Below are 26,810 nucleotides of genomic sequence, written 5' to 3'. Positions count from 1 at the left end.
ATTCAGTTGAAGGGGCGGCGTGTGGCGCAGTGGTTAGCACTGGGACTGTGGAGCTGAGGACGTGGGTTTGAATCCCGCCCCTGGGTCACTGTGCGTGTGGAGTTTGCACATTTCCCATGTCTGCGTGGTTTCACCCCAACAACCCAAAGATGTGCAGGTTAGGTGGATAGGCCACACTAAATTGCCCCTTAATTGGAAAAAATAATAATTGGGTACTCTGAATTTTAAAAAAAGAGTATCCAATTGTTTTTTCCAATTAAGGGACAATTTAGCGTGGCAAGTCCACCTACTCTGCAGAACTTTGGGTTGAGACAAATGTTGTATTTGTTGCGGGTATATATAGCAATCAACCCATAGTTGGCAGAAATGAAAATCAATCCGTTCAGAAGAACTGTAAGTTAGAATTAGATAGTCAGCAACAATAATCATAAAATGAAATGGGGGAAGCAAATTAATAAAATTGTTCAGTGTCCTTTTTGAAGATCTTTTACTGCTTGGCCTGAAAGCTCACAAATTTTAAAGACAATGAACTAATATATATTTCCCATAACATCTGTGTTCCTGAGAACCTTCATTAAATTTCTACTTGGAAGGCATGGCCTTAGATTTGTCATAATACAGTGCAGAAGGAGGCTATTCGGCCCATCGAGTCTGCACTGGCTCTTGGAAAGAGCACCCTACCCAAGGTCAACACCTCCACCCTATCCCCATAACCCAGTAACCCAACCCAACACTAAGGACAAATTTGGACACGAAGGGCAATTTATCATGGCCAATCCACCTAACCCGCACATCTTTGGACTGTGGGAGGAAACCGGAGCACCCGGAGGAAACCCAGGCACACCCGGGGAGGAAGTGTAGACTCCGCACAGACAGTGACCCAAGCCGGAATTGAACCTGGGACCCTGGAGCTGTGAAGCAATTGTGCTATCCACAATGCTACCGTGCTGCCCTACAATGCTACCGTGCTGCCCTTTTTACTACAGAGCTAGGGCTGCGCAGTGGTTAGCATTGCTGCCTCACAGCGCCAGGGACCCGGGTTCGATTCTGACCTTGTGCGATGTCTGTGTGGAGTTTGCACATTCTCCCCATGTCCGTGTGGGTTTCCTCCGGGTGTTCCAGTTTCCTCCCACAGTCCAAAATGTGCAGGTTAGGTGAATTGGCCATACTAAATTGCCCCTTAGGGTGAGGTTGCAGGAATAGGGTGAGCGATTAGGCCCAGATAGGGTGGTCTTTCGAAGGGTCAGTGCAGACTAGGTGCGCGAATGGCCTCCTGCAGTGTTGGGATTCTATGATTAATTTGTAGGCTGATGTTGTTTATCAACTAGTCTGGGACAACCCTCCGTGCAAAGATATTTTCAGAATCCATTAGTGTGGCAGTCAGCAGAGTAGTAACAGGCTTTCTTAAGTCTTTGTTTTTGCAAGTGATTTGAAAGCAAAATTTACCTTCTACACCATGTCTACATTTAAGGTATCAATTGCTTAATTTTTAATCAGAGGAGGGGGAAGATTGATGATTAGAAAATCTGTTTCTTTCAAGAACTCAGAATAATTTTGATAATGGGGAAGTTGAATTATGCTTTTGCCCACCATATTATGGTTTTCTTTGTCTTAAATGATTGGAAATAAATGTCAGTTTCTTGAGCTGATGGGTCACATGAAAGATGTAATTTGGAGAATCTGACTCCAAGGGAGAAAAAGAAATAGAACAGCAGCTCTGAAAAAGACTCATAAGGACTGAAATGTTAACTCTGTTTCTCTCCACAGATGCTGCCAGACCTGCTGAGTTTTTCCAGCATTTTCTCTTCCTGTTCTATTAGCACTTTTAAAAAATTTAGATAAAATGTGTTCATGCAATTGCAATGGATAAAGGAAACACTAAGGGCGGGATTCTCCATCCCACCGCAACCGTTTTCTGGTGCGGTGTGCCCCCACGGCAGCGGGATTCCCCGTCCTGGCAGCCAGCCAATGGGGTTTCCCATTGTGGGCACCCCCACGCTGTTGGAAAATCCACTGGCGTGAGAGTGGTGCTGGGAAAGCAAGGATCCTGCCGACGGAGAATCCAGCCCTAAATATTTTTTAGCACCCAGTTAACAAATGCTTGCCACACTGTGAGTGGAAACCTTGGACACTTCTGGCTCTAATGCCCATCCTTCTTTCACTTACCCCATACCTGCATGGAAATAATGTAAAACATGAATTTATTTTAATGTTTTAAAAAAAAAAGTGTGTTCTTCATTAGTCACACAAGTTCCACGTGTTTATTTACTGTTGATGTTTAAAATACAAATGTATTTTCCAAGAACTAATTAAAAACATTCCTTTCACTGTCTCTGTGGAGCTCTCTCAAATTTCTTTTATGTTGTCTCAGCTTGGGATCCCTTCCACCTTTCCTAATATTAAACAGTATGATTCTTGATGAAATACCACTGAATGCAGGAATCCCGTGGCTGTACTGCAACAACTCTGCGTTCCCCACTCACCCCAGTGCTGAAGAGCCAAGTGCACAACCTCTAGGCTGCCAGGCTACGAGACCCCGGAGTGTCAAACCTTAGGATACCTCTCTGTTGTTGCTTACTTTTGGAATCTCTTTTCCCACACACACAACCCACCCCAACCTGTGCTTGCTAATCCTCAGGCCTACTGCAGTACTGCCAAACCCCCAGGATTCCCATTGTGTTAAGTACTTGTGCCATTATCTCAATGCAGCCAGAATCAGGGACTCCATCTACTGCTGCCAGATACCATGACCATCCTTTCCCAAAGTGCTGCTGGAGGGCAGGCACCCCCTCCACCATGGAATATCCTGTGTTTCAAAACATATGAGAGAAAATGGTGTACAGGGTTCATATATAAATATTGAGGAACGCTGATTTAAAGTTTTTGTGGAAATATGGGCAGAATCATGGTGATCACATCCCAAAAGTAAAAGTTGTATAATACCATATAATAAGAATGTATTCAATAATTGTAAATACAATGGGCTGGATTCTCCGTTCCTGCTTCTAAGTGCTGACACCAACGGAGGATCCGTGGAGTTCCATGATGGAGAAATCAGCGCCACACCCCCACCGATTACGCTACTGGTGAGGGGCTAGCACCGGTGCTGTGTGAAACATCTGCGGAACGTGCAGAAAATGGTGGGAGAATCGTCAGTTCCGTGCTGGACATGTGCAGGATGGAGGAGCTGCAACCGTGCGTACACCCGCCCCCCCCCCCAAACCACACACGGACCGAATGGGCACGAAAAGATGGCGCCGGTTGTGCTGGACCGTGTACCCGTCTACCCTGATCGCAGAAGCCCCCGGTCAGCGGCATGACTGTCAGCGACGTATAGCGGTGTGCTGGACGCTATCCGTACCGCCCTCTTTCTCACTCTCCGCAGCCACCATGCCAGGCTCACGACTGTTGAGACCACACGTTGCTCGTGCCGTCGGGAACTCGGCCCATCGGAGGCTGAGCAATGCGGGTGGGCCTGCTAATGAGATGCGAATGCGGTTGCAACTACACGCGGTGCCGATTTGGAGGGGGCAGAGCACCGTGATTTGGCACCTGCAGCGATTTCGGCATCGGGAGCTATTCTCCGCCCGATCGCCGTTCCCGATTTCGTCGTCGGGCAACGGAGAATCCCGCCCAATATCTTTCACCCCTTGTCTTGAAGCCTCACCTGAATAGCGTGTTCATAGTCTTGTTCTTACAATCGAATGGGTTTTGAACACCTTGCTTAGTTTACTTCCATCTATTTCGTATTTTTATAGTGTACTTGGTGTTAACTTACCAAACTCAGATACTTTGTGGATTAAATATATCTTAACTGATTAGTTATTTGATATTTTTTGGATTTATGGTCAGAAATGGTAAAACTAGCCCGTAACCTAGTTGCTTTGTTGAGACAGATTTGTATTATCCAAAATATTAACTGAGATACCTTTTCTTGACTGTTGGAAAAAAATATACACAGACTTGTTATGATTCAGAAAAAGCCACAATATTCTATTTGTGTTTGCAGGTTCTCAGACATTTTTAAAAAACATTCTGTGATAAGATCCTAAAATTCGTTTGTGTGCAAACATTCATTGGGGGGAAAAATAGCTATTCCTCATTTCATTTTAAAAATAACAATCTGTCAATTTGCAGTGCACTTTATGTCTCAACATGATAGTTTACCTGGTATTTTTGAAATTTGGCTCTTCTTACTGGTCTTGACTCCCTCGCCCTTCGAGTTCTTGGTTGTCCCCTTCATTAGCTTCCAGCTTTCTTGCTGCCTCCCTCTTCGCCAGTTTTTCACTCCGTTATGGCCTGCAACAAATTGTGATTCTCTGCTTTTGAACTCGGGAGAGGAAAGTTAACTAAAATGATAATGCTCAAATCACCTGACTAGCACCAGTCAAAAATGCAGAAGCATATTCAAACATTGTTTTATGTGTTTTACCTTCCTATTAAAATTTATTGTCAATTAATTTTTGTGATACACATTTCTATAGGTTCCTAAATACCTTTCTCAGCAATGGGCTAAAGCAACAGGAAGAGGTGAAGTAGGAAAGATAAAGATTGCCAAGTAAGTGAGATTTTTTTCTGTCACCGTGTAGCTCTCCCAGATAGATGAATGTATATTTCTAAATGATAAACTGGTGAGCATTAACTAATCTGTTTTCTCTCTTAACAGGAATCAAGGGAAAACAGAGGTAAGAAAATCATTGAATCATGGAATGCAATGTAACAAGTAACATGATGTGGATCGGAGATAAACCTCGGGCTCTTGCCTGCAGTCTGAATGGCAATTAAACTAAGGAATGAACAAACTCATCCCCAGTGTTTACTCAATAACATTTAAAAGTTTGTGGTCTTGAAGCCTCACCTGAATAGAAGAATATCGTTCAATGCATTGTAAGAGTCCTTCCCGTTTATTTCCTTCCTTCCCATTTCTTTTATGTTGTTTCATTGTTTTGGTCCTTCAGCAGAAGATTCAAGGTATCAAACAGATTTTGTTTTTGGAGAGAAGCCAGACTCTCAACATTGAGTGTATCTTAGGAACCAGGTTTGGAGGGAGTCGGATTGATAGGTGGATTGGCCAGGGACTGTGTTCTGCTTGACAATGTCTCTTTCTCTCTCTCTTACTCTTTCTCTCGAAAGTACTGCTTTATTGTTCTGAAAGCATTGAGTGCCCGGCACATCCTTTTCTGTGAACTTGGAATGATGCTGAGTCTGTAGAGAAGAGACACAACCTTGTTAGAGAGAACCATCTCAAGCCCAGAAGGAAGAAATATCAAAACAGAAGCTGAACTTAAGACACTAACTAGAAGCCATCCCAGTACATCCAAGATCCTTATCCTTTTATTTTTATTAATATTTATCGTGTGTGCATGAAAAGTGGGGGTTTGGGAAAATGAATTGGGTAGTCAGTTACATTTTCTGCCTGTTTAATTATACTGTACATAATACTGCATACTTATATTAAAGTTACAAACCTGGTGACTGCAGTTTATTGGGTTCAACCAGGACCTCGGGTATTTTAAATAACATCTATTTTTACCTGTGTTGCGACTCCGGGTCAAGTGCGGCTGGAATTGACCGTGGGTGTCGTGACAGCCTTGATATGCCCCTATCCTTTTACAGCAGTGTGTTTTCTAACTTGCCATGAGTAATGCTACAAGATAAAAATCTGTCAGTATATACAGTTTAATCTAGAGTGATTAAATGTCTTACAGATGTAAGCATCGTTATGACTCATTGTGATTATCATGATTGATATTGGAAATATTAATTCCAAACCCCTCCATTATATCTAAATGCCAGAATCAGAGATTAGATAACCTCTAATTGTTACTGATAATTTATTTTGCGGTGGGGAACCTCCATGAAATTGTTTCTGGCAAGTGTTTTCCAAACATGCACAAGTGAAAATTGGTAGAATTTGCTTCATGCATTAAAATGTTGTTTAATATCGAGATAGTGGAATCGATGAGATTTCCTTAACGATCGAACAGGTTGGCTCTGTTGTCTTTAGAAAAGAGAAGATTTGGAGGTGATCTCTTAGAGGTCATCAAAATTATGAATGGGTTGGGCAGACTAGATGTGAAGAGAATGTTTCCACTTGTGGGAGAATCTGAAACTAGGTGCCATAAATAACACAGTAGTAACTAATAAACGCAATGGGGAAATCAGCAGAACTATCGTTACTCCGAGGTTCGGATGTGGAAACATGCCACCACAGGAAGTGGTTGAGGCAAATAGCTTAGATGCTTTCAAAAGAAAATTAGATGAGTAACTTAGAGAAAAGGGAATAGAAAGATAATAGCTGAAAGGGTGAGATGAGGGAGATGGAATGGGAGGAGATTCCTGTGGAATATAAACACCAGCACGACTAGTTAGGCTGAATAGCTTCATTCTGTGCTGTATATTCCATTTAATGGCTCATACTGCTTTGTGACCATTAATGTTGGAGATTGTCCAGTAATTTAGTGTGAACATTTAAAAAATACACATTTTAAGGATGATTCATAATGATAAGTTATCGCAAGTGTTTCTCCCTCTACACCAAATCTCCATATCAGCCAGAGTTTGTGGCCTGCAAAAGTGCAAATGTGTTGCGGCTTTTAACATGCAGGTGATGTGGCTGTGCTTTTCTTCAGAATTGAAGGTGGGCAGTGTCATGATATCCACATCAGCATATCATGGTGCAATCACACACACACTGATGGACAGGTAGTTGGACCAATCAACACACACACAACATCGCAGCCAATCACCAGTGAGCGCACACGCACTATAAAACAGGGAACACCACAGTTCCCGCTCATTCTACCAGGAGATAGCTCAGAGCACAGAGCTCACAGCATGCCACTCAGACATAGACCATGTGCTGAGTGCCTCACCAAGATAGTGAAATGGCTGGGTCCACAGGTTAGCTGATGAAGCACGAACCTCAGCCAGCAGTTAGATGTTATTGTTTAAGACAATAAAACAGAGTTGTACCATCTACAGCCATGTCGGATCATTTGTGCATCGGAACACCCAACATGACAGGCAGGTCCTTTTTAGTGACTACCTGTGGAAGGAAAGAACATTATTTTGTCAGGCTTCATTTCACAACACTTGCAGAGTGAAGACTAAAGCATAGACCGTAATGGTTAAAGGATAGTTAGAAGAGGGAGTCCTTCCACTGATGACACACATTGCAACATGGCTCAGGAGGAGTGGGATTGCTCATCAAAAGAGTTGGTCAATGATTTCAAGATTTTGTTTTGCAACTTGAATTTACAACTTGTACCTTGTATTGTGCAGGGTCAACACTCAGGGCCACATACATCAGTTCAGAACAGATAAATTGTATGCAGGAATGCCACGAGATACTAGACCCGTAGCCCCAACACACAGTTCATAGATAGATAGAATTTACAGTGCAGAAGGAGGCCATTCGGCCCATCGAGTCTGCACCGGCTCTTGGAAAGAGCACCCTACCCAAGGTCAACACCTCCACCCTATCTCCATAACCCAGTAACCCCACCCAACACTAAGGGCAATTTATCATGGCCAATCCACCTAACCTGCACATCTTTGGACTGTGGGAGGAAACTGGAGCACCTGGAGGAAACCCACGCACACACGGGGAGGATGTGCAAACTCCGCACAGACAGTGACCCAAACCGGAATCGAACCTGGGACCCTGGAGCTGTGAAGCAATTATGCTATCCACAATGCTACCGTGCTGCCCCTAAGTTGTCTGAAGTGTGAACTTTTAATCACCCTGGGGCTTTTACCTTGAATCATGAACATTTTTTCCATTGTCAAAATATGACTATATGGGATAATGATGGATGGCTGTTTGATCTTGTGCAGTTATATTAAAGATAGCTGCCTACTGCTTATGTTTTAGGATAGCTGCTGGGTTGCTCTCAAGTTACCTTTGCAAGTGGGCAGCACGGTGGTGCAGTGGTTCGCATTGCTGCCTATCGGCGCCGAGGTCCCAAGTTCGATCCCAGCTCTGGATCACTGTCCATGTGGAGTTTGCACATTCTCCCTGTGTTTGCATGGGTTTCGCCCCCACAACTATTTGCAGGGTAGGTGGATTGGCTAGGCTAAATTGCCCCTTAATTGGAAAAATTTAATTGGGTACACTAAATTTTAAAAACTAAAAAAAAAAGTTACCTTTGCATAAATGGAAAGAGGCACCTCGGCTCGAGTGAAAGGTTCAATGGAGATTTGAGATCCTGGAGAAGGAAATGGGCCCTTTTTTGGCCTGGAAATCACTAATGAAACTTGTTGGTCAGAGGCATTCCTTTACAGAATTACATAAATGTAGCACGGCCAAAGTCCTGCTATCTGTAACAAGTCCTGATCACCCCCTCACCCCTGACTCCTGGACCACCCATTCTACTGTTCTAAAATTCTCACCCTCTTGTTTAAATCCCTTCAAGGCCCTCCCTATCTTTGTAACCTCTTCCAGCCCCTACATCCTTCCAAGTTCTCTGTGCATCCCACCCTCTTCACCCCACCATTGGCAACCCCCCAAGCCTCTCCACCTCGCCACTTCTCTCTCCTACATTAAGTCCTACCTTGAAACCTACCTCTTTAACTAAGCTTGTGGTCACCAATCCTTTGGCTCACTATCAATGTTTCTCTGAACCACCTTGGAATGTATTCCGATGTTTAAGCTGCTAACATGAATGTCAGTGTTTATTTTGGGCAGCAGCAATAAGTCTGCAGCTAATGTTTGAGTGTCACATTCAGTACCTACAGACTTGATTGTTTTAAAATGTTATGCCAGCCCATCCTGAGAGAAGTAGGCCGGATTGAAAGTTCAATGGGTAAACTTCTCTTTAAAATGTTAAGCACAAAAGCAAATGGCAAATGTTATGCAAAAGGTAGAGGAACATTTTTTCAGGTTTTTTAAAAATGCATTATATTCAAATTTGTATCATAGGTTACAGCAAATAAACACCCCGGGAAACATCCTTCCCAAAAATCAACTATACAGTTTGTACAAATTTTTCTCCTTTTATACCCCCCCCCCCGCCCCCCCCCCCCCCCCCGCCCCCCACCCCTCTGTGACGAACAGCTCCTCAAACACGGTCACAAACATCCCCCACCTTTTCTCAAACTCCCCTGCTGAGCCCCTTAACTCATACTTTATCTTCTCTAACCACAGGAAGTCATACAGGTCACCCAACCATGCTGCTACCCCCGGTGGCGATGCCGACCGTCACTCCAGCAAAATTTGTCGCCGTATAATCAGAGAGGCGAAGGCCAAGACATCGGCCTTCCTCCTCCTCTGTGAGCTCCGACTTCTCTGAAACCCCAGATATTGCCACCAAAGGGACCGGGTCCACTCCCTCCTCCACTATCCTGGCTAAGACCGCGAACACTCCCGCACAGAATCTTCCCAACTTTTCACTGATAACCATCAATTCAGTGGAGACAGTTTGTACCAAAGAAAAGTGGCTTTAATCAACTAGATGGGTGCCAGCCTGTAACTTCTCCTGCACTGAGAGCCTGGCTCAGATCGGCCGGTTATACACCACCTCAGAGGGGCGGAGCCACAGGCGGAGCCAACAGCAGCATCAACACAACAATTCAACAGTAACAGCAACAACAGTAAGTATATACAATAGTGGATGTCGATGACAATAGTAATAATAAAACAACAGTGAGTATATACAATAGCCATACATGGCTCACCACATTCACCCCCTGTTAAGAAAAAAAAGTCCGGCAGGGGTGAAGCGGGCTCATAGGTTAAGTCTCACAGGAGCCCGTATCGTCCGCTGTGAACGCCGCAGCTGCGGTGTGGGCTCAGGTGTCGAGAGCTTTGGCTCCGGGAACATGTCGTCCTCACAACAGGGTCCCGGACAGGGCGACGGCGCAGAGATGGGGGAGGACGCAAAGCTTGAAATCGGCGTACTCTACGCCCTGTATCGCAACGTTAGCGATGCAATACCCCCGGATCTGCACGGCGTGTGATCCGGAAGCAAGGGACATGGTCTGTGAGACTGGGAGGACCCGGAGGCAGCAGCGCCTTACCATATCCGGATGGACGAAGCTATCTGTGCTCCCGGAGACGAAGAGGCAGGATGTCTCCTGTCCATTGAGTCGGACGGTCATCATGGAGTTTTGAAGTTGATAAGGCCGGGAGTGGTTGAGCTGAACGGAGCCGAGTTGCGGGCGACCGGTAGCGACAGTGGCGGGATGGTCCCAACATGGCGGCCCCGATGAGACGCACGTGGCGGGTGGCGTTGAGGATGTCGGCCAAAATGGCGGCCCCCACTCGTCGCACATGGCGGGCGGCATCGAAGATGGCGACCAAGATGGCTGCCCCCACTGGTCGCACAAGGCGGACGACGGCAGGCACGATGCCACGCTGCGGGGTCTGTGAGCCTCATGCCGGGCCTGGCAGACTTTTGATTTCTGGACTTTAGGTTGGACCAGGCATACCTTAGCAAAGTGCCCTTTCTTACCACACTCGTTGCGGGTTGTGTTTCTAGCTGGGCAACGCTGCCTGCGGTGCTGGCCCTGCCCGCAGAAGTAACAATACGGCCCTCCGGAGCTGGCCGGCTGCCGCACGGCGCAGGTATGGGGCACTCTCGGGTCGGGTGATGGCTGCGCCTCCAACGCCCCCGAGGATGCCGCGGGGTCGGATGGAAAGCCATCCATGCCCTGGAAGGCCACTTCCAGCGAGGTAGCTAGTGTCACCGTCTCCTTGAGGTCGAGGGGCCCTTTCTTGAGAAGCCGTTGCCGGATGTAGCTGGACCTGACTCCTGCCACATAGGTGTCTCGGATCATCAGCTCTGCGTGCTGTACTGCGATGACCGACTGGCAGTTACAACTCCGGACGTGTACCCTCAGTCCGGGCAGATATTCAGCCAGCGTCTCACCCTGGCGCTGATGCCACGTGGTCAGGAGGTGTCGAGCGAGCACCTCGTTCACTGGCCTCACAAACTGTCCTTTGAGCAGCTCCACTACCTCCGTGTGCGAAGCGATGTCCCTGATTAGCCGAAAAATCCTGTGGCTCACCCGGGCGTTGAGGAGACATTGTTTGAATACCGGGGAGACTACGGCAGCTGAGTCGTCGAGGTAGGCCTCGAAGCAACTGAGCCAATGCTCGAAGATAGCCGTAGCTTCTGTTACCTGCGGGTCGAGTTCAAGACGATCAGGTTTCAGAGCAGCGCCCATTGTGAAAAAAAACTAGTTGATTAAATTGATGACCATCAATTCAGTCGAGACAGTTTGTACCAAAGAACAGTGGCTTTAATCAACGAGATGTGTGCCAACCTGTAACTTCTCCCGCACTGAGAGCCTGTCTCAGATCGGCCAGTTATATACCTCCTCAGAGGGGCGGAGCCAACAGCACCATCAACACAACAATTCACCAGCAACAGTAATAGCAACAGCAGTAAGTATATACAATAGTGGATGTCGATGACAATAGTAATAATAGAACAACAGTGAGTATATACAATAGCCATACATGGCTCACCACATTCACAACCCCAAAATATGTGCACATGATTCGCTGGCCCCCACCCACACCTCTCACACTCATCTGCTACCCCCCTGAAAGAACCCACTCATTGTCGCCCGAATCATATGCACCCTGTGCACCACCTTAAACTGTATCAGGCTCATCCTTGCACAAGAGGAGGTCCCGTTTACCCTTTGCAGTGCCTCACGCCATACTCCCCAATTGATCTTGTAGCCACCTGGGTTGGTCACTTCCCGACTTTAAAATGGTGACCCGCAAAGACTACAGGGAAATTCAGTCAACACAGGCAAAACAAGCAGGTGCAAAGTTTCCTGTGTATCAGAACTTACAGAAACCCAGACAGCACTGAAACTAACGGCCATCTGCCTATTAATGAGCGATCCCCGGGAACAATTGGAAACAGTTATGGTAAACAAGGCCAAGCCAGACTCCTCGGCGCCAGCAGGAGCCATGACAAAGGAAGGCCAACGGACACTTGGGGACCGCCCAGCGATCAGGGAACAGCTCCAGTATTGGAGAAATCGATCCAAGTGATCAGAACTTAGTCCAATCACTTGGAACCAGGTACGGGGTCCGCCCAAAGGGGTGGGAAACCCCTGGGGACTATAAAATAGAGTCCCCAAGTTCAATTTGTCCTTCTTGGCAGGGTCACTCAGCAGCTCGAACCAACCCTTGACAGTGACCTGCCCAAGCTGCCGCATCAACCAAGTAAGTCTCCAGTCAACGCACGCTACGAGATAGGCGCTCCGAGCTACCAGTCCATACCAGCTTTGAAGCCTGCAGATTCAGAACCCGAACGAAAGGCCATTTGTTCCCCTGACCTGGTGGGCCAGTTCCAAAGCTAAGTATAGGCCTATAGTATAGAGATAGTCTAGAAAGTAGAGTTTTATGCATGAGTAGCGATTGACTGTGTATAATAAATGTGTTTTGATTTGAAACTTACTAACTGGTGTATTGAGTCATTGATCAGTACTTGAACTTGAACCTCGTGGTGGTATCATAAAGATACCTGGCGACTCTAGAGCAAAGGTTATAGAAACAGAGGAAATTAAGTAAAGACACAACGAGCAACATTTACTGCTGTGTCTGAGCCAAATTAAGAACCAACCAAAAGTTAGCAACAATCTCCATTCCCAACTCCGCTTCCCATTTCTCCTTGACCTTGACCACCCGCTCGCTTCCCTGCTCCCCCAGCCACTTTTATTTATATCCCAATTCTTCCCTCCCCTTCCACATCCAGAAGCAGCAGTCGCTCCAGCAGGGTGTATCCCGGCAATCTAGGGAACCCTTCCAGACCTTTTGTGCAAAGTCCTTAACCTGTAGATACCTGAACTCCCTACCCCTCGGCAGCTCTACTCTCTCCCTTAGCTCCTCCAGACTGGTGAACCCTTCCTCCAAATACAAATCCCTCACCTTGACCAGCCCCACTTCCCTCCACCTCCTGTATACACTATCCATCCCACCCCGGCTCAAACACATGATTCTCGCACAGCCGCGTTAGCACCGACATCCCTTCCACCCTAAAATGCCTCCTCAGCTGATTCCATATCTTCACCGTGGACTGCACCACTGGGCTCCCTGAATACCTACTCGGAGCCATTGGCAATGCTGCCGTCACCATAGCCCTTAAACTAGGCTCCTTGTTAGATTCCTCCTCCATCCTAACCCCTTCTCCTTCCCACCACCGCCGCACCTTGTCCACATTCGCCGCCCAATAATAATGAAGCAAGTTTGGCAACACCAATCCCCCCTGCTGCCTCTGCGTCTGTAGCAGGGCCAATAGCCCCTTTCATCTCTCCTTAAAACCTCCTCCTTTGACCATAATTTTGGTCACGTGATTTACCACACGTGATTGAGTATCAAATTGTGTCTGTCAGTTGTGGTAATATGCCTGTGAATAGATTTGTACATAACCAGCTGGTGGCGTCAGACATAGGTCAGGTGATGTGAGATACCCGCCAGTTGGTAATAAGCCTTACAACAGTACAGTCGCACATGAGGTAGCTCCAGGAGAGTTCACCGGACTCATTAAGTAACTTGGTCTGTATAGTAATCTGTTTGTTATTTTTCCACGTGTTCATCAATAAATCGTTGTTCTAGTTAAACAACTAGATGTTCTGTGTACATCATTACAATGGTGGGATCACAGAACACAACATTAGTCACTCCAGTAAAGCAGCGTGGGCTGTTTTACGACATTAAAAGCTCTATTGGGCAGCACGGCAGCATAGTGGTTAGCACAATTGCTTCACAGCTCCAGGGCCCCAGGTTCGATTTCCAGCTTGGGTCACTGTCTAGGTGGAGTCTGCACGTTCTCCCTGTGTCTGCGTGAGTTTCCTCTGGGTGATCGGGTTTCCTCCCACAATCCAAAGATGTGCAGGTTAGGTGGATTGACTAAGCTAAATTGCGCTGAGTGTCCAAAAAAAAAGGTATGGGGGGTTATGGGGATAGGGTGGAGGTGTGGGCTTGGGTAGGGTGCTTTTTCCAAGGGCTGGTGCAGACTCGATGGGCCAAATGGCCTCCTTCTGCACTGTAAATTCGATGATATAAATGCAATTGGTTATCGGTTCAGTTTCTGGTAGAAGCTCTGAGCAATGCTGAATCCAAGGAAATATTTTCCATTGAAACCCAAATTGTTGCTTGCTCATCAGTCAGGAAGAGGTGGATGACCGAGAGAGAAGGGCACAAGAAAATGGTAAATCCCCTAAAAATAGAAGTATTACGTTTTCTGTTAGCTCACTATGTTGCAGCATAATTCCAGATTTTAAGGTCTGGCACAGATTTAATCCAACGCCGGCATCTCCACATCACAGATTTAAAAATCAAGGTCAAATAATCAAAACCAGGGAGACTATTTTCCATTTTTAGCAGCCTGAATAGTTCAGTCACACTATTTTGTCTGTCATGCAGCACTATTAATGTGTAATTTAAAAGATAATTTGGTGTGGACCTCCGGTGGCGACCACGGAGTGAGCGGTCGCACATTTGGTGGCTCCCGCTCAAGGCGGACTTTTTCAGTCTTTTCCCCGCTCGAAGAGCGAATTATTTGAGTGCAAGAGTGCCTGGGGAAGGTCTTACTCCTCTGGTGTGGCTGGTGAATGGATTCACGAACTAGGAGTGGGACAGAAAGGAATGAGCTGCTGGAATAGGAGAGTCTTCGCGGTGCACCGCAGGGTAAGATGGCGGAGGGCAAGGAGGCAGTTAGAAAAGGATCAATGACGGTGGACATATGATGGTGCGCATGGAGGGTTGCAGAGGGATCTGGTTGATCGGCAGGGGAGGGGAGCAGGGAATCCCCCGACCAGGCTGGTCACGTGGAACGTGAGGGGGCTGAATGGGCTGGTGAAATGGTCATGTGTGTTCGTTTACCTGAGGGGTCTGAAGGCGTATGTGGCCTTTTGCAGAAGACTCACTTGAAGATAGGGGATCAGACGAGTTTGCGGAAAGGATGGGTGGGACAGCTGTTCCACTCGGGACTGGACATGAAGAAGGGAGGGATGGCAGTGTTGGTGAATAAGCGGGTGGCGTTCGAGGTGGGGAACATTGTGGCAGATTTGGAGGGTGGGGGGCGAGGTTCGTGATGGTTAGGGGAAAGCTGGAGGGGATGCAGATGATCCTGGTAAACGTTTATGCCCCAAATTGCAATGATGTTGATTTTATGAGGCGAATGTTAGGGAAGATTCCTGACTTGGACTCACACCGGTTGATTATGGGGGGGGATTTTAATACAGTTATAGAACCGAGTTTGGACCGGTCGAGTCCTACGTCAGCGAAGGTTTCGGTAGTGGCAAAGGAGCTGAAGGGATTTATGGAGCACATTTGGGGGGGGGGGGCGGGTCGGGGGGGGGCTGGCTTGGCTGCTGGAGCAGATGAAAGTGGATGTGCTGGTGGGGCGGGTTGAGACAGTAAAAACTATGGGGCTGCCAAGGTTTCTGTTCGTGTTCCAGGGCTTCCAACTTTTGTTCCAAAATCGTTTTTCAAGAAGGGATAATGTGCTGTTCTCTGGGTTTGTGTGGGCGGCGAAGACCCCACTGGTTGGCTGACTTTTTCTGGAGCAGGGCGAGTGGGTGGGGTGCTGGCACTGCCGAATATATGAACTACTGCTGGGCCAGGCCAGGTACACCATGAGCCCAGTGGTGTTGTTGGCTCTAAGGGTGTGAGGGCTGGAGGCAGCACTTGGGGCTGGAGGGTGCCTCGGTGTGGGCACCAATCTGCACTAACTCTAGGTTTGCGCGGCCGGGGCGGGATGGTACTTGCGAGGTTTTGAGGTGGCGGCAAGCAGGATTGATCGATTTGGTGACCTGTCCATAGGGGGCAAATTTGCAAATCTGGAGACTTGGAGGAAGAGTACTTGCTGCCCGGAGGGAATGGTTTTAGGTACCTGCAAGTTCAGGATTTGTAAGGAGAGAGGTGCCGTCCTTTCCTGGGCTGCTTCCCTGGGATTGCAAGACAAGGTGCTGTCGAGGGACTAGTTAGGGGACGGGCAGGTGTTAGCGGTCTACGAGGAGTTGATGGATTGGGAGGGAGTCCTGGTGGGGGAGGAGCTGGGAGGGGAGGTGGGGGCCGAGACGTGGGCAGATGCCCTGCGGAGGCTGAATGTGTCCTCGTGTGTGAGGTTAATCCTTATTCAGTTTAAAGTAATACATAGGGCACATATGATGGTAGCTAGGATGAGTAGGTTCTTTGAGGGGGTGGAGGATAGGTGTGGGCGGTGTGCGGGGAGGCCTGCGAATCACATCCACATGTTATGGGCGTTTCTCAAGGCTGAAGGGTTCTGGCAGGGGTTTGCAGAAGTAATGTCCGGGCTGCTGGGGTGGAGGTGGTTCCCAGTTCAGAGGTGGATGGCGTTTATTGATTTCTTTAAGGAGGTTTGAGGGGTCAGCAGGGGGGCTGGAATGGGGAGGGGTAAGGGGGTTAAAATGGGGAAGGGGGCAGTATTATGGGGGTGGGGACTGGGTGTCGGCTGTTTATAATGTTGTTTGGTTGTTCTGCTTTTGTTTGTTTACATGAAAATACCTTGAATAAAATATTTTTTTAAAAGAAAATCTGTTATAACCTCTGCTAAAGCCAGTCTTTTAGTAGCACAAGAGTTATCCAGTTTATTTTGTTTATCATTTATGCATTTTTAATGGCTAAATGAAAATGATCTTGTTAAGGTTTCCATAAATACAAATTAATGGAACTTCGTTCTGGTATATGCTTAATTTCATACTTCCCAGTAAGATTAACACTTTTGTGATTTAAATTGTGTATCAGCAAAATGCAAGAAACTATTAATCCCCTTAAAGAGTGTGAAGAACAATATATTTCTGGGTTGCCCCCAGCACAAAACAATTTAAATGAACAAGGAACAAAGAACAATACAGCACAGGGACAGGCCGTTCGGCCCTCCAAGCCTGTACTAGATCATGATACCACTTTTGGCCAAACCCCTCTGCACTTCCTAGTGCCCTATCCCTCTCTACCCATCCTAGCCATTTAATTGTCCAGATGCCTTTTGAACGCCGTTAATGTATCTGCTTCCACAACCTCCCCTGGCAGCGCGTTCCAGGCACTCCCCACCCTCTGTGTAAAAAAAACCTGCCGGCACATCTCTACATTTTGCCCCATGGACCTTAAACCTAGTGAATGACCCCTCCACCCTGGGAAAGAGTGCCTGCCCATCCACTCTACCCATGCCTCTCATACTCTTGCAGACCGTTATCATGTCACCCTAAACCCTACTCGTTCTAATGAAAACAGTCCGAGTCTATTCAGCCTCTCCGCATAGCTAACACCCTCCAGACCAGGCAACATCCTGGTAAACCTCCTCTGCACCCTCTCCAAAGCCTCCATCTTTTTGGCAATTTCTTTCCCCTGTCTCCAACTTATAGGGGCAGCATGATAGCACAGGGGCGGCACGGTAGCAGAGTGGTTAGCACTGTTGCTTTACAGCGCCAGGGTCCCTGGTACGATTCCCGCTTGGGTCACTGTGCGGAGTCTGCACGTTCTCCCTGTGTCTGCGTGGGTTTCCTCCGGATGCTCTGGTTTCCTCACACAAGTCCCGAAAGACATGCTGTTAGGTAATTTGGACATTGTGTTTTCTTCCCTCTGTGTACCCGAACAGGTGCCGGAATGTGGCGTCTCGGGGCTTTTCACAGTAACTTCATTGCAGTGTTAATGTGTTAATGTAAGCCTACTTGTGACAATAAAGATTATTATTATCTATGTTCTGCTGTATCCTCTGACAATCCTCAACAGTATCTGCCAATCCACCACCCTTGGTGTCATCCGCAAACTTACTAATCAGACCAGCTACATTTTGCTCCAAATTGTTTATGTACTCCACAAACAACAGAGGCCCCAGCACCGATCCCTGTGGAACACCACTCGTCACAACCTTCCATTCAGAAAAACACCCTTCCACTGCTCCCCCTGCCTTCTGTGACTGAGCCAGTTCTGTATCCATCTTGCCACCTCACCTCTGATTCCATGTGACTTCACCTTTTGTACCAGTCTGCCATGAGGCACCTTGTCAAAGGCTTTGCTGAAGTCCATGTAAACAACATCCACCACCCTCCCCTCATCAATTATCTTTGTCACATCCTCAAAAAACTCGATCAAGTTAGCGAGACACGACCTCTCCTTCACAAAAGCATGCTAATGAGTCAATTTGTTTCCTTATGGGTATATATCCAGTCCCTGAGGATTCTCTCCAATAATTTACCTACTACCGATGTGAGGCTCACCGCCCTATAGTTGCCTCGATTAGCCCTGCTACCTTTCTTTTTTTTAAAAAAATATATTTTATTAAAGTTTTTCGATCAACCAAAAATTTTCCATTTTTACAACTTTGTAACAGTATATACATTGATCGTTTTAAAAATAATATATTCACTAACGGCAAGTGCCAACACAAATAAAAATCAAAACAAAATAATAGTAACATTGAAAAGATAAATATGAACAACAATTATGTAACAACACACAAAAAAAACAACAAAAAAACCCCAAAGACCCGAATGTACCCCCCCTCCCCCACCCCCACCCCCTTCCCCCTGGGTTGCTGCTGTTGTCTTTCCTATTTTCCCTTATCATTCTGCGAGATAGTAGAGGAACGGTTGCCACTGCCTGGTGAACCCCTGAGCCGAACCTCTTAGTGCGTACTTTATCCGCTCCAATTTTATAAACCCTGCCATGTCGTTTATCCAGGCCTCCACGCCTGGGGGATTAGCTTCCTTCCACATAAGTAGAATCCTTCGCCGGGCTACTAGGGACGCAAAGGCCAAAACATCGGCCTCTCTCGCCTCCTGCACTCCCGGTTCATCTGCAACCCCGAATATAGCCAACCCCCAGCTTGGTTCGACCCGGACCCCCACCACCTTTGAAATCACTTTTGCCACACCCACCCAGAACTCGTGTAATACCGGACATGACCAAAACATGTGGGTGTGGTTCGCAGGGCTTCCCGCGCACCTCCCGCACCTATCCTCCACCCCAGAAAACCTGCTCAATCTAGCTCCCGTCATATGCGCCCTGTGTAGTACCTTGAATTGGATCAGGCTGAGCCTGGCACACGAGGACGAGGAATTTACCCTACTTAGGGCATCTGCCCACAGCCCCTCCTCAATCTCCTCCCCCAGCTCCTCCCATTTTTCTTTCAGTTCCTCTATCATCGTCTCCCCCTCGTCTCTCATTTCCCTGTATATATCGGACACCTTACCGTCACCCACCCATGCCCCCGAAATCACTCTGTCCTGGATCCCTTGCGCCGGGAGCTGTGGAAATTCCCTTATCTGTTGCCTCACAAATGCCCTCACTTGCATATAACGAAATGCATTCCCAGGTGGCAATCCGTATTTTTCTGTTAATGCTCCCAGACTCGCGAACATCCCGTCCAAGAACAAGTCCTTCAGTCTCGCAATTCCTGCTCGCTGCCAAGATTGAAATCCCCCGTCTATCCTTCCCGGGACGAACCTGTGGTTGTTCCTTATCGGGGACCACACTGAGGCCCCCGTCACTCCCCTATGTCGTCTCCACTGCCCCCAAATCTTCAGAGTCGCCACCACCACTGGGTTTGTGGTGTACCTTTTCGGGGAGAACGGCAGCGGCGCCGTTGCCAGTGCTTTTAAGCTATTTCCCCTACAGGACGCCATCTCCAGCCTTTTCCACGCCGCTCCTTCTTCTTCCCTCATCCACTTGCATATCACAGACACGTTAGCGGCCCAATAATAATCACTCAGATTCGGCAGTGCCAATCCCCCTCTATCTCTACTGCGCTGCAGAAACCCCCTCTTTACCCTTGGGGTCTTTCCGGCCCACACAAAGCTCATGATGCTCCTGTCCACCTTCTTAAAAAAGGTCTTTGTAATCAGTATGGGGAGGCACTGAAACACAAAAAGAAACCTCGGGAGGACCACCATTTTAACCGCCTGCACCCTGCCCGCCAATGACAGGGGCACCATATCCCACCTCTTAAAGTCCTCCTCCATCTGCCCTACCAGTCGCGTCAAATTAAGCTTATGCAAGGTTCCCCAGTCCCTGGCCACCTGGATCCCTAAATACCGGAAATTTCTTGTTACCCTCCTCAGCGGCAACTCGTCTATTCCCCTGCCCTGTTCCCCGGGGTGCATCACAAACAGTTCACTCTTCCCCATATTCAGTTTGTATCCCAAAAACTCTCCAAACTCCCTGAGTGTCTGCATTATCTCGGGCATCCCCTCCACTGGGTCCGCGACATATAACAGCAGATCATCCGCGTATAATGACACCCGATGTTCTTCTCCTCCTCTAAGTACCCCTCTCCACTTCCTGGAGCCCCTCAGCGCTATGGCTAATGGCTCAATTGCCAACGCAAACAGTAACGGGGACAAGGGGCACCCCTGTCTTGTGCCCCTATATAGTCGGATCGTTGCCTGTTCGTAATCACACTTGCCACCGGGGCCCTGTATAGGAGCCGAACCCATCTAATGAACCCCTCCAAATCCAAATCTCTTCAGTACCTCCCACAGATAGTCCCACTCCACTCTATCAAATGCCTTCTCTGCATCCATAGCCACCATTATCTCCGCCTCCCCCTCCGGTGGGGGCATCATCATCACCCCTAACAACCTCTGTATATTGGTATTCAATTGCCTCCCTTTGACAAATCCTGTTTGGTCACCATGCACCACCCCAGGGACATAGTCCTCTATCCTTGTCGCCATCACTTTGGCCAATAACTTGGCATCTACGCTCAGGAGGGAGATAGGCCTGCATGACCCGCACTGCAGCGGGTCTTTGTCTCTTTTCAGGATCAGCGATATCGTCGCCTCCGACATCGTCGGGGGTAGTGACCCCCTTTCCTTAGCCTCAATGAAGGTTCTCGTCAGGAGTGGGGCCAGCAGGTCCACATATTTCCTATAAAATTCCACCGGGAACCCATCTGGTCCCGGGGCCTTCCCTGCCTGCATGCTCCCGATTCCTTTTACCACCTCCTCTACCTCAATCTGCGCTCCCAGTCCTGTCCTCTCCTGCTCCTCAACCTTCGGGAACTCCAACTGATCTAGGAAATGCATCATTCCCTCTTTCCCTTCCGGGGGTTGGGCCTTATACAGCCTGTCGTAGAATACCTTAAATACCCCGTTCACCCTCTCCGCTCTCTGTTCCATCCTTCCCTCCTCGTCTCTAACTCCTCCGGTCTCTCTCGCCGCCCCCCTCTTCCTAAGTTGTTGGGCCAGCAGTCGGCTCGTCTTCTCTCCGTATTCATACTGTACTCCCTGTGCCTTCCTCCACTGTGTCTCCGCCTTACCCGTGGTCAACAAGTCAAAGTCTGTGTGTAGTCTCCGTCTTTCCCTGTATAGCCCTTCGTCTGGAGCCTCCGCATATTGCCTATCCAGCCTCAAGATCTCCCCAATCAGTCTCTCCCTTTCTTTACCCTCTTGTTTCCCCTTATGGGCCCTTATGGAGATCAGCTCCCCTCTCACCATCGCCTTCAGCACCTCCCATATTACTCCCACCTGGACCTCTCCATCATCATTAACCTCTAGGTATCTTTCAATACATCCCCTCACCCTTCCGCATACCCCCTTGTCCGCCAACAGTCCCATGTCCAATCTCCAAAGTGGGCGTTGCTCCTTTTCCTCACCTAGTTCCAGATCTACCCAATGTGGGGCATGATCTGAAATGGCTATAGGCGAGTACTCCGTTCCTGCCACCTTCGGGATCAGCACCCTTCCCAGGACAAAGAAATCTATCCGGGAGTACACTCTATGGATGTGGGAGAAGAAGGAAAACTCTCTACTCCTCGGTCTAGTAAATCTCCAGGGATCCGCTCCTCCCATCTGCTCCATAAAGCCCTCAAGCACCTTGGCCGCTGCCGGCCTCCTCCCGGTCCTAGATATGGACCGGTCCAGCACCGTGTTGAAGTCCCCCCCCCCCCATTACCAACTTTCCCATCTCCAGGTCCGGGATGCGCCCCAACATACGCTTCATAAAGTTCGCATCATCCCAGTTCGGGGCATATACGTTCACCAGCACCACCGCTTCACCTTGCAGTCTGCCACTCACCATCACGTACCTACCCCCACTGTCCGCCACTATGGTCTTCGCCTCAAACAATACCCTTTTCCCCACCAGTATTGCCACCCCTCTATTTTTCGCATCCAAGCCCGAGTGGAATACCTGTCCCACCCATCCTTTTCTTAATCTAACCTGATCCGCCAGTTTCAGGTGCGTCTCCTGAAGCATAACCACGTCTGCCTTTAGCTTCTTTAGGTGCGCAAATACCCTTGCCCTCTTAATCGGCCCATTCAACCCTCTCACGTTCCACGTGATCAACCGGGTTGGGGGGCTCTTTACCCCCCCCCCCTCGTCGACTAGCCATCCCCTTTTTTAAACCAGCTGCTCACCCGGTTCCCACGCAACCACTTGTCCCCCAGACGGCACCCTCCCGTCCCGACCATCCCATCTCGTAACAGCTCCCCCTTCCTCTGAGCAGCAGCAGCAACAACCCAGTTAATCTCCCCCCCCCCCTCCCGCTAGATCCCGCTCTAGCTTGATTGCACCCCCCATATTGCTTCCCGGAGTCAGCAAACTCTGGCTGACCTCGGCTTCCCCCGTTTATCCTTAGCCTCCCTGCGTGTGAGGCCCCCTCGTTCCTACGCCCCCTTTTCCCGCCACAGTTTCCATAGCGCGGGAACAGAGCCCGCGCTTCTCTCTCGGCCCCGCCCCTAATGGTGCAGCTCCCTCTCCTTCCCCATCCACTTCCCCACCGGCGCCCACATTTCTTCGTGTCTCCCCCCCCCTTCGAGGGGAAAAGATTCCCCCATCTGATTTACAATTTCTTGCCACCACCTCGCTACTTCATTCCAAACATCCTTTCTCAAATCTAGTCCCACTTCTCCTCTTGAATGAATGTCCACGCCTCCTCTGCCGTCTCGAAGTAGTGGTGTTTGCCCTGGTGTGTAACCCACAGTCTTGCCGGCTGCAACATTCCGAATTTCACTTTCTTCCTGTGGAGCACCGCCTTGGCCCGATTGAAACTCGCCCTCCTTCTCGCCACCTCCGCACTCCAATCTTGGTAGACGCGGATCACCGCGTTCTCCCATCTGCTACTCCGTGTCGTCTTAGCCCATCTCAGGACCATCTCCCTGTCCTTGTAGCGGTGGAATCTCACCACTATTGCTCGCGGTATTTCCCCTGCCTTTGGTCTTCTCACGAGGACCCGGTACGCTCCCTCCACTTCCAGGGGGCCCGTCGGGGCCTCAGCTCCCATTAAGGTATGGAGCATCACACTCACGTACGCCCCAACGTCCGCTCCCTCTGCCCCTTCGGGAAGACCCAAAATCCTTAAGTTCTTCCTCCTCGAGCTATTTTCCAGGGCTTCCAATCTCTCCATACACCTCTTGTGTAGCGCCTTGTGCGTCTCCGTCTTCACCACCAAGCCCTGTATCTCGTCTTCATTTTCGGCAGCCTTTGCCTTCTCTCCACGGAGCTCCATCTCTTGGGTCTTTTGTGTCTCCTTCAGCCCCTCAATCGCCTGCAGCATCGGCGCCAGCACCTCCTTCTTGAGCTCCTCCACACATCGCCGGAGGAACTCCTGCTGTTCCAGGCCCCATATCAACTGGGCTCCCTCAGCCCCCATCTTGCTTCTCCCTTCCCTTCTCTGCCACTGCTCCAGAGGATCCTCCACAATCTGGCCACTACTATCACTTCTTTCCATCCACACCCGGGGGGACTCCTTCCTATGTCGCCTCACACTGGGTTTAGCCTTTGAAAATTTCCGTTGGGGCTCCCAATAAGAGCCCAAAAGTCCGTTGAAACGGGAGGTGCCGAAACGTGCGACTTAGCTGGTCATCGGCGCACCCGGAAGTCCCTGCTACCTTTCTTAAACAACAGTACCACATTAACTATTCTCCAGTCCTCTGGGACCTCGCCCGTAGCCAATGAGAATACAAAGATGTCAGTCAAGGCCCCAGCAATTTCCTCCCTTGCTTCTCTCAGTATTCTGGGGTAAATCCCAACAGACCCAGGAGACGTAATTACCTTAATGCCTTTTAAAACGCCCAATACCTCCTTTTTTTTATGTCAACATGACCCAGACTATCCACACACCCTACCAAGAATAATGTTCCACAAAGTTCTTTTCTTTGATGAACACTGATTGGATTGGATTTGTTGATTGTCAAGTGTACCGAGGTACAGTGAAAAGTATTTTTCTGCGAGCAACTCAAACAGATCATTTAGTACATGAAAAGAAAAGGGGGCAGCACAGTGGCGCAGTGGGTTCGCACTGCAACCTCACGGCGCCGCGGTCCCAGGTTCGATCCCCGTTCTGGGTCACTGTCCGTGTGGAGTTTGCACATTCTCCCCGTGTTTGCGTGGGATTCGCCCCCCACAACCCAAAAAATGCAAGCTAAGTGGATTGGCCACGCTAAATTGCCCCTTAATTGGAAAAAAATGAATTGGGTACTCTAAATTTAAAAAAAAAGAAAAGAAAATACATAATAGGGCAACACAAGGTACACAATGTAAATACATAGACACCAGCATCGGGTGAAGCATACAGGAGTGTAGTATTAATCAGGCCAGTCCATAAGAGGGTCGTTTAGGAGTCTGGTAACAGCAGGGAAGAAGCTGTTTTTAAATCTATTTCTGCGTTATCTCAGACTTTTGTATCTCCTGCCCGATGGATGAAGTTGAAAGAGTGAATAAGCCGGGTGGGAGGGGTCTTTGATTATACTGCCCGCTTTCCCTAGACAGCGAGAGGTGTAAATAGAGTCAATGAATGGGAGAGGGTTCGTGTGATGGACTGGGCTGTGTTCACGACTGTCTGAAGTTTCTTGCAGTCTTGGGCCGAGCAGTTGCCATAACAAGCTGTGATGCAGCCAGATAGGATGCTCTCTATGGTGCATCTGGTAAGAGTTAATGTGGACATGCCGAATTTCCTCAGTTTCCTGAGGAAGTATAGGCACTGTTGTGCTTTCTTGGTTGTAGTGTCGACGTGGGTGGACCAGGACAGAATTTTGGTGATGTGCACACAAAGGAATTTGAAACTGTCAACCGTCTCCACCTCGTCCCCGTTGATGCAGACAGGGGTGTGTATAGTACTTTGCTTCCTGAAGTCAATGACCAGCTCTTTAGTTTTGCTGGCATTGAGGGATAGATTGTTGTCGTTAACCATTCCACTGGGTTCTCTATCTCCCTTCTGTATTCTGACTCATCGTTGTTCGAGATCTGACCCACTATGGTCGTATCATCAGCAAACTTGTAGATGGAGTCGGAACCAAATTTTGCCACACAGCCGTGTGTGTACAGGGAGTATAGTAGGGGGCTAAGTATGCAGTCTTGCGGGGCCCCGGGTATTGAGGATTATCGTGGAGGAGGTGTTGTTTATTCTTACAGAGTATGGTCTGTGGTCCGAAAGTCGAGGATCCAGTTGCAGAGTGAGGAGCCAAGTCCTAGGTTTAGGAGCTTTGATATGAGCTTGGCTGGGAATATGGTTTGAAGGCGGAGCTGTAGTCAATAAATAGAAGTCTGATGTAGGAGTCCTGTTGTCAAGATGCTCCAGGGCTAAGTGTCGGGCCAGGGCGATGGTGTCTGCTGTGGACCGGTTATGGCGGTATGCGAATTGCAGTGGATCTAGGCATCCTAGAAGTATGGAGTTGATGTGCTTCATGACCAACCTCTCGAAGCACTTCATTACGACTGAAGTCAGGGCCACCGGACGATAGTCATTGAGGCACGTTGCCTGATTCTTCTTTGACACTGGTATGATGGTGGTCTTCTTGAAGCAGGTGGGGACCTCCGGAGTGGAGTAGGGAGAGGTTGAAGATGTCCACGAACACATCTGCCAGTTGGTCCGCGCTGGCTCGGAGTGCATGACCAGCGACCCCGTCCGGGCCCCTTACCTTCCAAGGGTTCACTTTCAGGTAGGCCGATCTGACTTTGGAAGCTGTGACGGTGGGTATTGGTGTGTCCGGTGCTGCTGGATTGAAGCGGATTGCTGATATCGTGCTCGAACCGAGCATAGAATGCATTGAGTTCATCGGGGAGGGGTGTGCTGCCGCCGGAGATACTGTCCGGCTTCGCTTTGTAGCCCGCTATGTTGTTTAGGCCTTGCCACAACCAATGGGAGTCTGTAACGTTGTCTGTGACTATAGCTTGGTCTGATATTGTCTCTTGGCATCACTGATGGCTTTGCGGAGGTTGTACCTGGACTTCTTGTACAGGTCAGGGTCGCCTGACTTGAATGCCTCAGGCCTGTCCTTCAGTAGGGAGTCAATCTCCCGATTAAGCTATGGTTTCCGGTTGGGGAATGTACATGATGCAAAGTATTCATTTAGTACCTCGCCCATTTCCTCTGGCTGAACATGTAGATTCCCCCCCACTGTCCTTAAGTGGTCGAATCCTTTCCCTGGCCACTCACTTGCTTTTTACATATGAATAAAAAGCTTTGGGATTCATCTTAATCCTAATTGCCAAGGACTTTTCATGACCCCTCTTAGCCTTCCTAATTTCCCACTCAAGTACCTTCGTACCTTCCTACTTTCTTCATACTCCTCAAGGGTTTCACCTGTGCCCACCCTTCTAGAACATACAAAAACCTCCTTTTTCTTTTTGATGGGGTTCACAATATCCATAGTTATTCAAGGCTCCCTAACCTTCCTATATTTATCCTTCATTCTCTCAGAAACGCGACTTCCCTGAATCCTAATCAACTGTCGCTTGAAATACTCCCACACGCACCCAATCCAAATTCTTCAATTCCTGTCTAATGTTATCATAATTTGCCTTTGCCCAGCTTAGCACCTTAACCCGAGCCCTTATCCCTGTCCAAACGTACCCGAAAGCCTATGGAATTGTGGTCTCT

At 48.5% G+C, this 26,810-nt stretch overlaps 1 protein-coding gene across 2 annotated transcripts in view; it reads left to right on the top strand.

Moving 5' to 3' along the window:
- Positions 1–26,810, top strand: part of gtf2f2a (general transcription factor IIF, polypeptide 2a) — a 259,984-nt gene that overhangs the window by 62,367 nt on the left and 170,807 nt on the right. For both annotated transcript variants that reach the window (XM_072514321.1, XM_072514320.1), the window contains exons 3-4: positions 4,485–4,558; positions 4,667–4,685. In XM_072514321.1, the coding sequence (XP_072370422.1) occupies positions 4,485–4,558; positions 4,667–4,685 (93 nt within the window). The remainder of the gene's footprint in view (positions 1–4,484; positions 4,559–4,666; positions 4,686–26,810) is intronic.

This window comes from Scyliorhinus torazame, chromosome 8 (assembly GCF_047496885.1).
Source record: "Scyliorhinus torazame isolate Kashiwa2021f chromosome 8, sScyTor2.1, whole genome shotgun sequence".
Classification (NCBI taxonomy): domain Eukaryota; kingdom Metazoa; phylum Chordata; class Chondrichthyes; order Carcharhiniformes; family Scyliorhinidae; genus Scyliorhinus; species Scyliorhinus torazame.
The sequence above is the reverse complement of the archived record's forward strand: the minus strand, read 5'-3'. Positions and strand labels throughout refer to the sequence as shown.